Source organism: Cetorhinus maximus, chromosome 1, assembly GCF_964194155.1.
Source record: "Cetorhinus maximus chromosome 1, sCetMax3.hap1.1, whole genome shotgun sequence".
NCBI lineage: Eukaryota > Metazoa > Chordata > Chondrichthyes > Lamniformes > Cetorhinidae > Cetorhinus > Cetorhinus maximus.
The window spans coordinates 98,906,607-98,925,957 of NC_135879.1; the positions used below are offsets into that span (position 1 = coordinate 98,906,607).

At 40.0% G+C, this 19,351-nt stretch overlaps 1 protein-coding gene across 2 annotated transcripts in view; it reads right to left on the reverse strand.

Moving 5' to 3' along the window:
- Positions 1 to 19,351, reverse strand: part of ccni (cyclin I) — a 45,173-nt gene that overhangs the window by 9,681 nt on the left and 16,141 nt on the right. For both annotated transcript variants that reach the window (XM_078544399.1, XM_078544408.1), the window contains one exon: positions 905 to 1,039. In XM_078544399.1, the coding sequence (XP_078400525.1) occupies positions 905 to 1,039 (135 nt within the window). The remainder of the gene's footprint in view (positions 1 to 904; positions 1,040 to 19,351) is intronic.

The following is a 19,351-nucleotide window of genomic DNA, read 5'->3' on the forward strand; positions in this document are numbered from 1 at the left end:
TGCAAGTTTATCTTATGTATCCCTTAGTGGCCATATCCTTATTCTGATTTTTATTTTGTTATTTATGTGTCTTTCGAATATTTCACAATGTTTTATATTCCTTGATAAAATTTTGTAGATCCTCATTGCCTTCCCATCGTTTTTTCTTAACCTCTTTGCATTCCCTTTTGTCATAATGTGGTGTTCGTTATTAGCTAGTTTCATTCAAAAGGAATCATTCTCATGTCAATTTTTACTTTACGATGCAAGAAGGAAATTTGATTCACTTGCAAATTCAGGAACTTGCAAATCACAAAACAACGCAATTTGCACATTTATATACAAAATATCTACCCATAATTAATTTCTGCACGCACTTTACAATTCTGAGTCAAAACCAGCAAACCAGGCAGAAACTAGTACCAAAAAAAACATACAGCAAGAGTCTCAGATATAAGTGGCAATGAGGAGTGTTTGGGTTTCAGGCCCCAGTCCCAGCTGAGTGTTTAAAAAGGAAAGTATTATTCCACCCACTGATCCTAAAAGAATTCTAAACTACATGATCTACATACAGATACATTTGCTTTTAACCCCATGATTTGCAGTAGAATTGCAGCATAAGATAGGCTGGAGGGAGAGCAAAGTTTAGAATCATAGAAACTTATGGCTCAGGAGGCAGCCATTTGGTCCAGTGTCAATGTTGGCAAAAAAGAGCTATTCAGCCTAATCCCGCTTTTCAACTCTTGGTCCATTACCTTGTAAGTTACATGGACAAAACTTGAATGCAACAAATACTTGGGGAAAAAACTTGGCCATATTCCCTATAGAAACTAACAGGAAGAGAGTGAAAAGGGCCAGAGAAGAGAGCCATAGCTTTCCTACAGATATAAATCAGGTTAAACATGTTTTAACACAAGGTCCTTACCTTTACCAGAGCTAAAAACCTGTCCAAAATTGTGATGGCAAGAGAAAGGGTTTCTGGATAGAAGTGAAATTTGCTGTTCAACTCAGCTAGCCATTGAATCACCTCATCCCGCTGTGCTGGAGAGACATCTGTATCCTGCAGAGGCAAACAAAAACCAGTTATGATTTCCACACAAATGCTGGCTTACAAATGTATTTGTAACTAAAGGAATTTAGTTAGACCAGGATAGACATTTCACACGTCAAGATAACAAATATACAAGTAATACTGGGGCATGGCATAATTTTCTCCCAGGCCCATAACAAATCTACTTCCCACATAATACAAAATTTCTTCAGAAGGGCAAACAGATGCTCTGGACTAAACCTTTCACTGCTGTTCATTGTGTCAGCCATGAGTCTGTTGCTAGCACTCCTGCCTCTGAGCTACAACTTCTGGGTTCAAGCCCCAATCCAGGGCTTGAACACACAAAAAAAATCAAGGCTGAAGCTCGAGTGCAATACTGAGGGAGTGCTGCACTGTAGGAGATGCCAACTCCTTCAGATGAGATGTTAAACTGAGGCCTCATCTGCTGGCTCAGATGGATGTAAAAGATCCCACAGCACTATTTCAAACAGCAAGGGAGGTAATCCCTGTGTCCTGGCCAATATTTATCCCTCAATATGCATCAGAGAAAAAAGTTCATCTTGTCATTACCATATTGCCATTTGTTAGAAGTTTGCTGTGCATAAATTAACTGCAGTGTTTCCTGATTACAACAGTGAATATACTGGTTGTAAAACACTTTGAGATGTCCAGTGGTCACGAAAAGCACTATATAAATGCAAGTTTTTATTTTCTTTCACAAAAAGTCTTGAGTAGTTGGCAGTATAATTCAGTGTGTATATAATCCCCAGTTATATATGCCTTGCTCACCACAGGCAGATGTCTGTATCAGGCAAATTACATTGGCTATCACAGTAAGAGTCAATTACAAAGGCACTGGTTATAACTTAAGTGTGGTGACTATTTCACATAGCTCAATAGGTACTTCAGGTCAGGTCTTCAAGCAATTTCAAATCAACTGTGCATATCTCATTAAAGTGCGATTACCTTAGTGAAGGGATTATGAATGCAGTTGCCAAGTAAGATTAAAGATGCTGATTACTTAGTTTACAAGTTTTACCATCCACTGTATGTAGCAGGTATATTACATTAACACCAATATGCCTGCTATAAGTAGTGAGCACAACCACAGAGTTTACAGAGCAGGTTGCAGCAGCCAAAGGTGTTCACACCACTTCTTTGTTGGAGCGATCAAAAACTAATCCTACTGTCCAGGTCTCTCCCCATAACCATGCATCGTCCTTTTCAAATATTTAACCATTTTCCCCTTAAGACACAATGACATTTGTCACAATCACTCTGCGGCAAAGTATTTGATGTTCCAACAATCCTGCGTAAAGCTTCTCACAAACTTTCGCCTTGGTCTCAGAAGTAATCTGAAATCAACCTTGCAAGTGACTGCTCAAACAGGAAAAAAAATCATTCCCTGCTTCAAAGAGATTAATAATTTCATTATTTAAAAATCATCTTTGCCCACTCAACTCCAGAAGAAATAGTCGAAGGATCTCAAGTCTGTCCTAATGATTTTTCCTGAAAATTTGGTGAAACAACATTGCATTCTCCCCATGGTTTTAATAAGCTCTCTGTAATGGGGCACCCAAAACTGAATGCTATACTCAAATATAACCTGCTCATGTCTCTATGGCTTTATTTATAAAACCCTGCTCCTATTAATTTTAAAGGCTTTATCCACCTACACTTGCATTTCAGGAATCATATATTTGAACCACCAAGTCAATTTCTTCACCCACTACCATCACTGTAGTTCCACTATGTAGAGATTCCCACACCTCATTTTTTCTCCCAAAATGTGCTCTCTCAAACTTATCAACATAGAACTGTATTTCCCACCTGCCCACCCGTTCTTTGAACTTCCTGAAGTCTTTTAAAGTCCTCCTTTTGCCAACTTAAATTTTGCTGTGGCACAAAGTATGAAGATTCTATTCCTTATATTCATAAAAATTATCTATACATAGAAAAAGTAGATCTCACATCGACTTTCAACAGTACAGTGCGGTCTCACCCTTGCTCTAATCTGACCAACAGTCATTTACACGATCTCATGGTTTGCTGCGGTTAACCAACTTCCCATATCTGTACTGCTACATTTCTTTTTATACTACATTCCTGAACTTATCTTAAGCCTTGTAAGATATCTTAACAAGCACCTTCTGAAAATTGGCATACACATCTAGTTCATTCACTTTATTAAAAATCAGTAAATTCTTCAAATCACAATTAAATTTGTCACTCTTACTCAGTGCTGGCTGTGCTCTTTTAACCCATACATTTCTAAATGCTTAATTTGATTTTTAATTCTAATATTTTGCCCACAAATGACATTAAACAAACTTGTTTGTCCATTTTTATATTTTTGAACAAAGACTGGAACTGGAGAATAACCAAAGACCAATACCATTTCCTTTACTTTTTCTTGACGTTAGAATTACGAACTCTGTCTTGACTCCCAGAACATCCTTTCATCTTAGTTCAGCAATAGTATCCTTCCTTAACATTGCTAATCCCACAATATTTCCCAAATTCCTTCTGAAAATGACATAAATATTCAAGTTCCTAGTCCTGTCCAAACCCAAGTTATGTCTCAGTAATATCAACTGTATCGTATCCATTCATTTTTAATAATGTTACCAACTCTCCAGTTTTGTTTGAAGGCTTTCTCCATTCACACACACACTCGATCCTGACACCAATTCTTCTGGAACATTAACCCCTATTAAAACAGAATAGCAGGACAAATTACTTTTGGATGTTGCCTGCTCTTTCTAAAGTTTTTTTTTATCCTACCACCTCCCCTTTCTCAATATACAGTATTTCTATTTCAGTTAAAACCTCTACTTCTATTCAAACAGTTTGATAAAGCTCTCAGTTCGCAACTTGACTTTTCTCACCCCACCATTATCTTACATCCTCAAAATCATAAGTAATGCGAGCTGTAGACCATTTAGCCCTTCGTGCTTGCTCCACCAGTCAATAAGATCATTAACGATCTAACTGTGGTCTTACCTCACTTTCCTGACTGTCCCCCATAACCCTAGACTCCCGTGTAGATTTTTTAAAAACTCAGCCTTGAATATACTCAATGACCCTGCCTCCATTGCTCTTTGCGGAAAGGAATTCCAAAGACTAACAACACTCAGAAGAAATTCCTCATCTCCACCTTAAATGGGAGAGCCCTTATTTTTAAAACTGTACACCCTAGTTCTAGATTCCCCCACAAGAGGAAGCAACTTCTCAGCATCTACCCTATCAAGCCCCGTCACAATCTTAAATGTTTCAATAAGCTCACCTTTCATTCTTCTAAACTCCAGTGAGTACAGACCCAACCTGCTCAACCTTTCCTCATTCATCCACTTCAGCCCAGGAATCAGCCGAGTGAACCTTCTCTGAACTGCTTCCAATGCAAGTATATCCCTCCTTAAGTAAGGAGGCCAAAACTGTAGACAATATTCCAGGTACTCTCTCACCAATGCCCTGTACAGTTGTTGTAAGACTTTTCCACTTTTACCCATTCCCCTTGTATTAAAGCCAACACTCTACTTGCCTTCCTAATTACTTGCTGTACCTGCATGTTAACTTTGTGATTCATATATTAGAAAACCCAAGTCCCTCTGTACTGCAGCATCTCTCCATTTAAATGATAGTCTGCTTTCCTATTCTTCCTGTCAAAGCGGGCAACCTCATTTTCCCACGTTATATTCCACCTGCCAAATTTTTGCCCATTCACTAAGTCTATCTCTATCCCTTTTCAGACACTTGGTATCCTCTTCACAACTTACTTTCCTATCTTCGTATCAGCAGCAAATTAGGCTAAAATATGCTTCATCCAAGTCAATACAGATTGTAAATAGTTGATGCCCCAGCACTGATCCCTGTGGCATTACATTAGTTAGTTTGCCAACCTGAAAATGATCCATTTATCCTGACACTATTACCTGTTCATCAGCCAATCCTCTATCCATACTAATATCACCCCCAACACCATAAGCTCTTGTCTTGTGCTGTAACTTGTCATGTGGCACCTTATCGAATGCCTTTTGGAAATCCAAATACACTACATGTACCAGTACCCCTTTATCCACCTTGCTTGTTACATCCTCAAAGAACTCTCAAATTTGTCAAACATGAATTCCCTTTCACAAAACGGTTGACTCTGCCTGATTGTATTAGAATTTTCTAGCTGTCCTGTACCACTTCTTTGATATGGATTCTAGCATTTTCCCCAATGCAAAATGTTTAACTGGTCTATAGTTTCCTGCTGTCTGTCTCCCTTTCTTGAATAGTGGTGTTACATTTGTGGTTTTCCAATCCACTGGGATTTTGCCAGAATCTAGGAAATTTTACAAGATTACAGCCAAAGCATCCACTAACTCTGCAGTCACTTCCTTTAAGTCCCTAGGATGCCAGCCAACAGGTCCAGGGAACTTGTCAGCCTTTAGTTTCATTAGTTTTCCTAGTACCTTTTCTCTAGTGAGCACGATTGTAAGTTCCTCAGTCCCTTTTTCCGCTTGCCTTTCTACTATTTTTAGGATGCTTTTGCTGTCTTCTTCTGTGAAGACAAATACTTGTTCAAAGTCTGTCATTTCCTTGTTTCCCATTATAAATTCCCCAGTCTCATCCTCCAAAGGAGGAATGCTTACTTTAGCTGGCGTCTTCCTTTTTATATATTGTAGAAGCTATTACTATGTTTTTATATTTCTTGCTCATTCTCTCTCATACTCCAATTTCCACCTCTATTATTTCTTTTAGCCATCCTTTGCTGGTTTCTAAAATTTTCCCTATCTCTGGGCTGCTATTTTTTCTTTCAACTGGATGTCATATTTAAATTCCTTAGATAGCACCCCCATGGATGCTTCATCTTCCTCATAGGGTGTTTCTTTCTCAATGGAATATATCTTGCTTGAGAATTATTAAATATCTCCTTAAATGTGTGCCACTGCTTTTCAACCATCTTATCCTTTAACCTATTTTCCCATTCCACTTTAGCTAACATTTGGCTTCATACCACTGTAATTGCTCTTATTTAAGTTTAAGACATTAGTTTCAGACCCACATTTCTCACCTTCTGACAGAATGAGAAATTCTATCATGTTATGATCACCCTTACCGAGAGGATCCTTTACCATGAGGTCCTTAATTCTATCCCATTATACATTACCAGGTCTAAAATAGCCTGTTTCCTGGTTGGTTCCAGAATGTACTGTTCTGAGAAACTGTCCTGAATACATTCTATGAAATGCTCCTCTCATTGCTTACTCCATCTGCAAAGATATGGGTACTGTTTCAATTCAAAGCCCATCCCTTTGGTGTAGGATTCCCTTATTCCAGAAATTGTTCCGTTGCCAAGAATGTGAACTCTCTCCTGCACTAGCCCTGCAACCACATACTGACCTTCCTAATCGCCCTCGCCTTAGCCTGTTTATGTGGAACAGCAAACAGGTCTAGCATTACCAACCCTGAGGCCTTTTTCTGTCTTCTGCAAAGACCTCAACATATTGCTATTTACATCATTGACTCATGATTTTTGGCTGTTCTTTCACTTTCCAAAAGGTTTTTTCCTACAAATTCCAATGTCCTTTACCCTGGCAGCAGGGTGTTAAGACCATAACTGCAAAAAAGGCTGTTTGTGCTTCAGACTATGGAACCTTCCTTGCCACCAATCTCAAAGGATATCTGCTTCTTATCCAAATTATACAGAATCACCCTTCAGAGTCATTGTTTCGATCTAATATTTCTCGTACATAAATGGATAAATGTTCAACCCTTCCCCAGGAAGAGTAGTGTTGGGTGGAGGGATGGGACCTGAACCCAAGCCACTGCAAATGGTTCTAAATGGTTTAAATGCAGCAGTTTTGGGAGCGGCCATGTAACCTGCAAAAAACAGGTCTGCAATATAGTATTTGGACAAGACTCTGTGCCTCAAGATTTTGTGGACAAATTAAATTTAACACTTCCAGGATTGAATGTAGGAAATAGGAGTAGTCCATTCAGCCCCTTGAGTCTGCTCTGCGATTCAACTAGATCATGGCTGATCCTCTAGCGCAACACCGTTTTCTTGCACTGTCCCCATTATCCCTTGATGTTTTTAAAATCTGGAAATCAATCAATCTCTGTCTTGAACATGCTCAATGACTCAGCTTCCACAGCCCTCTGGTGTAGCTAGCTTTCACAGGACTGAGGGAAACCCAGCGACTAAAGGAAGGTGGGAGCAGCCAGATTCAGCAGGTTAAGTGACTTTTCATCACTACTATTGGGCTAAGAGAAGTGCTTCCCCCAACAGCCTCCCAGGATTAGCAGCTGCAAACTACATCCTCTTCTCACCATCAACCCCCTCCCCTACCTACCACCCTCCCAAGCACTCCTTTCTCTCCCACCTACCTTCCTCTCCCCGCCACCCTCCATGATCCCCGCTGAGCTCTGGAAAAACAAAAGAAATTGCGCATGTGCACAGGGCTGAATACCAGCATAGAATGTAGAAAATGCACCAACTGCACGTGTGGCCTTTTTTTCAGGGATGGCGCATGCGCAGAGACTGCTGGTACACGCTGGGAACTGTAGTTCTTGATTCCAAGGCCCGATCTCCGTTTTCAAAAGGTAAGTTTTGTTTCTTTTCTTCTGGGGCCTGTCACGGTATGCATCCCCAGATGAAATTGGTTCTTTTACAGTAATTGAGCAGTTGAACTTTACCCCCAGCTTTCCTGACTGCCTTCCCAGCAGCCTCTGGGCTGCTTCCTTGTACTGCAGGCCTTCCCACCTGTCAGTCTTCAATTTGGCTGCCAGACAGAAAATTGAGTTAAAACATTTTAATAAGGTTCTGCCATTAAACTCATCAGAATCTTCACATTCCTGCTATCAGGCACACTTACTCTCTCCCTCACCCCTGTAAATATCAGAGCCAAAGTATCAATGGACAATCGAGTAACCCAGGCAGAACCAAAGAAAAATTTTAAAAAGACAGGTAAAACAGGTAAGAGAAGATTTCATTGAGCTTTTGGAACAGAGCTAATGCTCCACCCCTTTTAGAACTAAATTTTCAAACTGAATAAAACTCAAGATAATTTTGGCTTTACATTTATGTAAGGAAACAGAATTGGGGATTCTGGGGGCTATATTTACTGCTACAAAACAAGGTATTAAATGCCACTGGCTAATTACCTATATCACACAGCCAAGATTAACAGGTGGCTCAAGCCAAGTTTTCAATGTTGTGAGCACACAATACGTTTTCAATATGTACCCATTTCCCCCTTTAATCTGCCACAGCCTCAAAATCTCAGACAACAGATTTGTATCATGCCTTTAACAACTAAATATCATGAGGCACTTTATAAAGAGTGAAGATTAATTGGACACTGTACAAGTTTGGGAGGAAGGTTGGGGAAGTGATTGCAAATGCAACTGAGGGGCAAGTTTCAAAGAAGCATTTGAAAGTGAAGGTACACGACCCACAACAGGAGAAGTTTAAATTATACAGATTAAATTTGGAAATCAAAAGCAAAATGGTAAAATAACATTTAAAGTTCTGCTTTAACAGTTGTTTGAATTTCCAACTGCATTGACCTAATAAGAAACTGCCACATTAAGGCATCTGCCTTTATTTTATACTCATCCTGACAAATACAGATATCCTTAAAGATAATTAATTTGGAATAAATCAACTTAATTCAGTGCCTAGTTTAGCTGACCACAAGAAAACTGCTCAATTAAATGTAAAAGAACCAACTTCATCTGGGATGCATACCATGACGGGTCCCAGAAGAGAAGAAACAAAACTTACCTTTTGGAAATGGAGACCGGGCCTTGGAGGTTGAGAACTACAGCTCCCAGCAGGCACCAGTGGTCTCTGCAAATGCGCCAGCTCTGAGAAGGCCACACATGTGTAGTTGGTGCATTTTCTACTTTCTAGGCTGGTAGACGGCCCTGTGCACATGCGCAATTTCTTTTGTTTTTCCAGTTGAAACTTTTCTTGCGTGCCTGTGCAGAAGGGAAAACAAGAAAACGAAACAAGAGGAAAAGAGGGTCAGGTGACCTAGAAGAAAACACCGTTCCACAGCAAGTGCCAGAAGAAGCTGGACACAGGAGAGGGACCAGGAGCAGGTCCCCAAACAAAGTCGTCATCCCAAACCAGGGAATGGGACAGAAAGAGGTCACAGGAAGATAGTCAAGGGACAAGGGTAGGAATCTGAAACAGATCCTGTTAAGTGAAGTTAAGAGTGAGGAGCATTGGAAAAGGCTCTGAATTAAAGAGACAGAGCTGCAAGAAGCAGACTTGGAACAAGGTGGGCTTGCGAGAAGCCAGAAAATCTGAGGAGACAGCCCAAGGTCGGTGACTCCTTACTACAGACATTGGAGCAGTGGTGTTCTGTTTGGCATGGCCAAATATCTAGGAGTGTGAATGGAAGGTGCAGCTTGAATGCACCTAGAGAGCCAGGGGAAGGAGCCTTGGAAGAGAGTGAAACCCCGTGGAGGTGGATCCTTGTTGAAGACGTTAGAGAGAAAGTGTCGTTTGGGAGAGAATTCCAAAGTGAGTTCTTCAAGCATGAAGATTGGAAATTTCGTGAAAGAGGCAGAGTTTCAGTGGGACCGATTGGCTCACGGTATAACAAGCATCTGGGAGGTTGATGACAGCTCTGTGGGTGTACCTACACCACATCGACTGCAGTAGTTCAAAAAGGCAGCTCACCACCACCTTCTCAAGGGCAATTGGGGATGGGCAATACATGCTGGCCTAGCCAGAAATGCCCACATCCCATGAATAATAGAAAAAAGCTGTGGTCCAAGTACTAGCTCCTGGGGAACCCCACTGTATATCTTCTTCCAGTCCAAAAAAATTTTTACCACCACTGTTTCCTATCCTTTAACCAGTGCCTACTCATTTTGTTTTACTCATTTGACTTCAGATCTCAATTGCAGGAGAACAGTTACATTTGTTAGGCACTAGTGCTATTTAATGTTAATGAAAACTGTTATCAGAATTTTACATGATAATGCAGAGAACTGGATTCAACTGTACTGAGCCTGAGTTTCATAACAAAGACAACTAACAACTACTGTACTCAGGCCCAGAAAGAAGACTGGAGGGTTGGGGTGGAGGGTGTGCGACTGGGGTGGGAAAGTGAGGTAGATGTTCGAACAGGAAATCCTGAAGTATGGTTTCCAGATTTCCTAAAGAAATCAACAGCAAGAACATCTTAATATTTTTTCAAACAGGTGTTTAACCTAGGTCAAGAGGACTGACAGGCTGATTGTCAAACATCGCTTTGGTTGTGGTGGTGGGCACAGGGAGGCAAACTAGATGGGCTTGGAAGAAATATCCCTGCTCTTCCTGGTCCACAAGCAGTGCAATAAAGGCACTTAGCTCATGCATCCAACCTTCCTCACCTCTTCAGTGTTCCTAGTCAACAGGCAAAGTTAAGCAAATTTCCATCTTCCAATTATGTAGCAGTGATTCCTGCTAGAAACATCTGTGGAGATTTTAAGATTTATAGGCATGCACTGGAATGAGATGCAGAAGCACTCCTGCAATTTGTGGAACTGTACTCTTGTACAAGTCATTGGCTTCTTGAGATAAAAGCAAAATACTGCGGATGCTGGAAATCTGAAATAAAAACAGAAAATGCTGGAAAAACTCAGCAGGTCTGACAGCATCTGTAGAGGGAGGAACAGAGTTAACGTTGAGTCTGTATGACCCTTTTTCAGATCAGCTCTGAAGAAGGGTCATATGGACTTGAAACATGAACCTCTGTTTCTCTCTCCACAGATGCTGTCAGACCTGCTGAGTTTTTCCAGCATTTTCTGTTTTTATTACTGGCTTCCTGATGTTTGAAAGAATGAGAGGTCAGGAAATGGAAAAGGGAGTGTTACACTTAGACAAGTCAATGAAATAAAAAATGGCTCTGTGACAGCTTTTTAGTTCCAAAACCATCAGTTCAGTAATGAACAAACTAAAAGCATAGCTTGAGGTAGCTTATATTGAAATATTTTAGAAGTTTTATAAAGGAGCACCTTTGTTAGCAAACGCAAAATGAAGTGGATGTGGTCATGCCCACATAGATCTTAGCATGAGTTCTTGGTCAGACATAAAGTTGCAAAAGATGCTAACTGCACAAAAGCTACATCTCCACTGGGAAAAGAGAACAGGAATTCAACTAAAGAAACACAGTGAAGGCCGACAGGACCAAATATTATGTTGGTCACGCTAACAAAGATGGTGTGGAAAATCTGTCTGAACTATCAAATTAGTGCCTTTCACAAGGTACAATAAAGCCCTCTCCATCTTTCTGACATTGCAACATTCAATTCCTTTCAGCCCTCATTATAAAGGGAATTTTAGGTATTTTGCAGGGTGCTGGCAAAGGTGCTCCTTCATAAAACTTTTAAAATAGTTAAATTTAAACTGCGTTTTAAGGTATCTTCCATCCCCTGCTCTCCCATTCTTTAATCAGGTAAGGCATCCATCCACATCAATAAGGAGACTACATGGAAAATGGAAACAGAGTTAACGTTTTGAGACCATATGACTCTTCTTCAGAGTCTGAAGAAGTCATATGGACTCAAAACGTGAACTTTGTTTCTCTCTCCACAGATGCTGTTAGACCTGAGTTTTTCCAGCGTTTTCCATCTTTATTTCAGATTTCCAGCATCTGCAGTATTTTGCTTTTACCAAAATCAAACCAGTTCCAGCTGGAAATGCTACATACAACTATTACTGCTGCTTAGGAGTATGGTCTAATGTGTGATCGAAGTCAGGCATATGAAAGATTGAATTCAAAGATCACAGCTCCAGACTACACTGAAAAGGAATCAGTTATTAATTTACATTTTTGATCTTTAAGAAGAGTTTCATTTTAAAAGATCATCTGACAAAATAATGTCCTTCAGATCAACTTAGTTAACGCTTCAACTTTGTTAAATGACATATTTCCAAGTCAGGATGGTGAGTGGCTTGGAGAGGAACTTCCAGGTGGTGATATCGCCCCAATATCACCCCTTGACTTTTTTTTAAACCATCGCTGAATTGCCCACCATCAACATCCTGGGGGTTTCCAGTGACCAGAAACTGAACTGGATTAGCTTTAAATACTGTGGTTACAAGAGCAGGTCAGAGGCTAGGAATCCTACAGCGAGTAACACCTCCTGACTCTCCAAAGCCTGTCCACCATCTCTACAAGGCACAAGTCAGGAGTGTGATGGAATACTCTCCACACCTGGATGAGTGCAGCTCCAACACCACTCCAGCAGCTTGATACCATCCAGGACAAAGCAGCCTGCTTGATTGGCACCCCATCCACCAACTGACGGTCCCTCTACCACGGATGCACAGTGGCAGCAGTATGTACTATCTACAAGATGCGCTGCAGGAACTCACCAAGCCTCCTTGGACAGTACCTTCCAAACCCACAACCATTACCATCTAGAAGGACAAGGGCAGCAGGCAAATGGGAACACCACCATCTGGAAGTTCCCCTCCAAACCACTCAACATTCTGACTTGGAAATATATTGCAGTTCCTTCACTGTCACTGGGTCAAAATCCTGGAACTCCTTCCCTAACAGCACTGTGGGTGTTATCTACACCACATGGACTGCAGCAGTCCAAGGCAGCAGCTCACCACCACCTTCTCAAGGGCAATTAGGGATGGGCAATAAATGGTGGCCTAGCCAGTGATGCTCACATCCCATGAATGAATTAAAAAAAAAAGACATTCCTTAAAAGGTTCACTTCAGCAGAAATTAAAGTTTTGGATGGACCAGAGTTTGCATTTAAGCAAAATATTATCTGAGTATAACTTAGTTTCCTGTGTTTTAATTTTTTAAACACAATCAAATTTTGCCAGTGTTCAACCAGATAACAAGATGCAACAATTTAGGGATAGATTGCCCTTGATCATTGGATCATTGCCACTTGAGAGGCATAGCTCCTGTTATGCAAACCACAGTAGTACAGGCAATGTTCATGGGGATATAATTTGTGCCCAGATAAACCACCGCATTAGAGCAGCTCCTAACAACTCCTCCAGCTGTTTTGTGAAATCTGAGGTGAGGCAGAAGTCAAAATTTTATAACGAGGTAAAACCAAGATTAGACCTGAACAATTGTAAAGCCTAATGTACAGGGAGAGCACGTCAAAGATACATAGATGAGGAAGCCATTCAACCCACTTCATCTATCCAGGAAGATCCTACAGGGGCATCCATTTCTTTCTAAATTATTTTAGGGTTTTTACTTCATACTACCCTGAAATTCATTCCTTGTTGCAGACTCTCAATGCAACAAATTCTAAATGTACCATTGTCTAATTTACATTTCTCTCACTAAGAGTTCTCCTGATTCTTAAAAGCATCTGTTTTAGTTTACAGAGTGCTGGGGTGGGGGGTGGATGAGTATACTGCAGACTATAGATGTCAGATTTGTAAGCAACCCTGTTAAATCAGATGCAAAGAGCCTGGGTATATTTTTGTCTCATTTTCTATCACCATCAAGGGATGGAGTTCTCAAACAGGGATCCATAAAACACACCAAAAATAACCAGGTTATGTAATATCTACTCCCTTTTCTAGGGAATGATAAACAAGGACAAGGATATTTTGTGGAAAGCAGTGAGATAATAACATGCACCATAAAAGTTTGCTTTTCAAAAGAGAAAACTATGGGAGCACTGTCAGCCCAAACTGGGCAGCTATTGCATGGTCTAGTCTAGAATGGACTGGAAGTGCAATACAGAGGACTTGACTCGGTGCCCATGTAATTTACTTACCGAAAGCCTTGGCTGGGAGGAGTTTTGCCACACCAACCCCACCTCCAGAACAGTGCTGAATTTAGTTGGTGAATGGCTGAGGAACAGTCATTAAAACAGTAAATCTGGGCCACTAAACACTGAAATGGATATATATGCACTGGGTTACTACTGTGCAACAAGGCTTGTGCTCCAAAACAAATCACAGGCTGGAGATTTTTCTATCCTATATATCCAAATTGTAATACAGAAAAACATCTTGTGTAATGTTATCAGGAGCCTGTGGAATTTTTATAACTTAAGAGAATAAATAGGAGTAGCCCATATGGTACCTTAAGCCTGCTCCCCCATTCAATATGATGCTGGCTGATTTTCAGTCTCAACTCCATTTTCCTAACCACTCCCCATATCCCTCAATTCTGAGGCACCAAAATCTGTCTATCAGAGCCGTAAATATAGTTAACAGTGGGGCATCCACACCATTGGGGTAGAGGAATCCAAAAGATTCTCAATCATTTGAGTGAAGAAATTTCTCCTCATCTCAGTCTTAAATTATTTCCCCCTTATGCTGAGACTGTGTCCCCATGTTCTAGTTTGCCCAGCCAGAGGAAACAGCTGCTCAGAGCGTCTACCTTGTTGAGCTCCTTCAAATCTTGTACATTTCAATTAGATTACCTCTCATGCTTATAAATGCCAAAGAAATAGGTCCAATTTACTCAGCTTCTCATCATAGGAAGAAGCCGTTTCAACCCAGGGACCAATCTAGTGAACCTTAGCTGTGTTGTCTTCCAAGGCAAGTATAGTCTTCCTTAGATATGGAGACCAAAGCTAGTACAGTACTTGGAGGTGTGACCTCACCAAAGCCCTATGCAATTTTAACAAGCCTTCTCATTCTTGTACTCCCTTGCAATATAGGTCAACCTGTCATTTGCCATCCTAATTGCTTGCTGTGACTGCTAACTTTCTGTTACGAACATACGAATTAGGAGTAGGCCACTCGAGCCTGCTCTGCCATTCAATAAGGTCACAGCTGATGTGAATGTAACCTCAACCCCACATTCCTGCCTACCCCCGATAATCTTTTACCCCATTGTTAATCAAGGATCTATCCAGCTCTTCCTTAAAAATATTCAAAGGCTCTGCTTCTGCTGCCTTTTGAGGAAGAGAGTTCCAAAGACACTCAACTCTCAAAAAATTTCTGATCTCGGTTCTAAATGAGCAACCCCTTATTTATAAACCATGACCACTAGTTCTAGATTCTCCCACAAGAGGAAACATCCTCTCCACATCCACTCTATCAAGACCCCTCAGGATCTTAAAAGTTTCAATTAAGTCACCTCTTACTCCTCTAAATTCCAGTGGATACAAGCCTAACCTGTCCAACCTTTCCTCATAAGACAACCTGCCCATTCCTGGTATTAGTCTAGTAAACCTTATCTGAGCTGCTTCTAACGCATTTATATCTTTCTTTAAATAAAGAGACCAATACTGTACACAATATTCCAGATGTGGTCTCACCAGTGCCCTGTACAACTGAAGCATAACCTCCTTACTTTTGTAATCAATTCCCCTCACAGTAAATGATAACATTCTATTAGCTAACCAATCTTCTATCCATGCCAATATGTTACCCCCTACACCATGAGTTTTTATTCTCTGCAATAACCTTTAATATGGCACCTTATCAAATGCCTTCTAGAAATTTATGTACAGTACATCCACCGGTTCCCCTTTACCCACAGCACATGTGACTCCTTCAAAGGACTCCAAGAAATTGGTTGAACATGATTTCCCTTTTACGAAGCCATGTTGAATCTGCCTGATTGCCTTGAATTTTCTAAGTTCCCTATGACAGATATTAGACTAACTGGCCTATAGTTTCCTGCTTTCTCCCTCCCTTTTTGTAAAGGAGTTATATTTACTATTTTCCAATCTAATGGCACTTACCCCAAAATCTAGGAAATTTTGGAAAATCAAAAACAGTACTTCAACTACCTCACCAGCCACTTCTTTCAAGACCTTAGGGTGAAGTCTATCCCAACCTGGGAACGTGTCAGCCTGTGGCCTCAAAAATTTCTACATACCACTTCATTGGTGACTCTAATTTTCCCAAGTTCCTCCCTCCCTTCCATTTCCTGATTTACAGCTATTTCAGGGATGTTACTTGTGTCCTCTATAGTGAAGGCCTAAGCAAGATACCTGTGTAATTTGTCTGCCATTTCCCTACTTTCCATTATCAATTCCCCAGACGCAATCTCTATAGGACCAACGCTCACTTTGTTAACTCTTTTATTTAAATATCTATAGAAACTCTTATTACCTGCCTTTATATTACTAGCTAGCTTTTACTCATACTCTAATTTTTCCCTCCTTATTAATCTTATCATTTTTTGCTGTTCTTTATATTCTTTCCAAACTCCTGACCTGCCATTCACCTTTGTGTAATTATATGCTTTTTCTTTTAGGTTTGATAGTTAACCACGGATGGTGGGCCCTTCCCTTCAAATTTTTTTCTCATTGGAATGTATCTATTCTTCATATTCTGAAATTTCCTTTTAAATGTCTGCCACTGAACCTCATTTGCAAGTTCAGTTCAGCTAGCTCTGCTTTCATGCCCTCATGATTGCCCTTATTTAAGTTTAAAATATTAGTTTTGGATGCACTCATTTCTCCATCAAAATGAATGTAAAATTCAAATCACATGATTGCTGCTACCTAGGGGTGTCTTCACTAGGTGGTTATCAATTAATCCTATCTCATTACTCAATACCAGGTCTAGTATAACCTGCTCTCTGGTTGGCTCCAGAACATGCTAAGAAACTATCCCGAAAACATTCTATGAACTCATCTACACTACCCTTGCCCATCTGATGGACAAATTCTGTGATAAAAGCAAAATACTGCTGATGCTGGAAATTTGAAACAAAAACAGAAAATGCTGGAAAAACTCAATAGGTCTAGCAGCATCTGTGGAGAGAGAAATGGAGTTAACATTTTGAGTCTGTATGACACTTTTTTAGAGCAGACTTGGAATGTTAACTCCGTTTCTCTCTCCACAAATACTGCTAGACCTGCTGAGTTTTGTGTTTGTGTTTTGGGCAAATTCTGTTCCTTGTATGAGTACACCCAAGTCCCTCTGACCATCAACATTGTCAAATTTCATACCTTTTAAAAAATATTCTGCTTTTTTATTCTTACTTCAAAGTGAATAACCTCACTTCCTCACATTATGCTCCATCTGCCACCTTGTTGCCCACTCACTTAACTTGTCTATATCTCTTTGCAGTCTATATCTCTTTGCAGTCTGTGTCTTCCTCTCAACTTAAATTCCCACCTAGCTTCATATTATCAGCAAATGGGATACGTCTTTTTGTTTAAGTCATAAACATAGATTGTAATTAGCTGACACCCAGCACTGATCCTTACAGCACTCTAGTCCCAGCCTGCCAACTTGAAACATCACGTTTTTCCATACTCTTACCTTCCTGTCCGTTAACTAATCTTCTAGCCATGCTAATATATTAACCCCAACTCCACAAGCCCTTATCATACATGTTTTGTGTGGCCTTTTGGAAATCCAAGTATACTAGATTTACTGATTCCCCCTTTATCTACCCTACTAGTTACATCCTCAAAAAATTCTTATAAATTTGTCAAACACAATTTTGCTTTTGCAAAACCATGTTGACTTTGTCTGACTATGCTATGCTTTTCAGTGCATTAAGACTTCCATAATAATAGATTCCAGCATTTTGCCGATTACTGAACTCAAGATAATTGGCCTATAGTTCCACATTTTCCCTCTCGCTTCTTTCTTTGAAAAGCAGTATTACATTTGCTAACTTCCAATCCACTGCGACCATTCTACAGTCCATGGAATTTTGGAAAATCATAGCCAGTGCACCCACTATCTCTGCAGCTATCTCTTTTACAACCCTAGGATGTAGGTCATCAGGTCCTGGGGATTTGTCAGATTTTGGTGCCTCAAGTTTCTCCAATATATTTTCTTTGCTGATATTAATTACCTTAATTTCTTCACTCTTATTAGTCCGTTGGTTACCCTCTATTTCTGATATATGTTATTTGCGCCTTCTATTGTGAAGACAGACAAAATATTTGTTCAACATCTCTGCCATCTCCTCTTTCCCTATGGAAATTTCTCCTGTCTCTGCCTCTAAAGGACCAATGCTTACTTTAGCTTTTCTCCTTTTCATATGCTTGTAAAAGTTCTTACAATCTGTTTTTATATTCCTGGCTAGTTTACTCTTATATTCTATTTTCTTCCCTTTTTACCAACTCTTTAGTCACCCTTTGCTAGTTTCTAAGACACTCCTTAATCCTCAGGCTTACTACTATTCTTTGCAACATTATAAACCTCTTCCTTTAATCTAATACTATTAACTTCTCTAGATGGATCTTGGTTGCCGTCTGTTTACCATTGTTTATATACCGCAATTCCTTATCCCATAACATGGGTGAGTGACCTTAGAAACAAAAAAGGTTGAGAACCCCTAACCTAGGGAAAGCTGTTTCCTTAATGTATCAAATCATCAATCACTTTGATGCGTGACGTGTTCCTCAACATGGTGATTTTATGAGAAGTTTTGCAGCAAACCTCCTGAAGCTCAAATAAACACTATAATATTGTGAATTAGTTAGGGCTTAATTTTTCAGCAATCATTCTATTCAAAGAGAACTTTAATTTTATTATATAGAATACTCTTTCAATAACTGTGAGGAAGTATATTCTCATTAGACTGAGATTAACGATTGCAGGAATAACACTGGAGTGGTGTACAGGCAGCACAAAACTTCATTTTATTTGTGTTACATTACAAGACTTGTTTGAACATGTAGCAGACCTTATCACTATTATTTTCACTGATACTTTTCACATAACTTTGTTAAAACTGAAGTGGCGTGACTTTGTTATGTCAATAAAAGGGTCATATCTTAAGGAGGCATTCCACTAAAAATATTTTGCTCAACATCTGGCAGAAAAAAACCCAGATAATGCTGTCAGCGTGGCTGCCTTGGATAACTACCATTGTGGTGCACAAGCATTAGCACCCGCTCTATGACCCACTGATCATATTTTACAGATTGAAAGTAGTTCTCCCAGGGGTAATACTGTAATGGGGAACTATAATCTCCATATAAACTGGGCAATTAGCAAGAGACATAACAGATTGTAAAAGCTTCTAAAAGTATGTAAAAAGGACATTAGCACAGGTAAACGTGTATCCATTAAAGGCAGAGACAGGAGAAGTTGTAGTGGAGAGTCAGAAAATGACAGAGACATTAAATCAAGGCTGACACTCCAACTGAGGGAGAATTATACCATTAGAAATGCCGTCCTTCAGATGAGACATTAAACCAAGGCCCCATCTGCTTGGTCTGGTGGATGTAAAAGATCCCAGGTTACTATGTTGAAGAAGAGCAGGGGAGTTATCTCTGGTGTCCTGGCTAATATTTATCCCTCAATCAATAGCACAGAAAACAGATTATGTGGTCATTAGCACATTTCTGTTTGTTGCGGAGTACAAATTAGTTGCTGCGTTTCCTACAACAGTGACTACACTTCTTAAA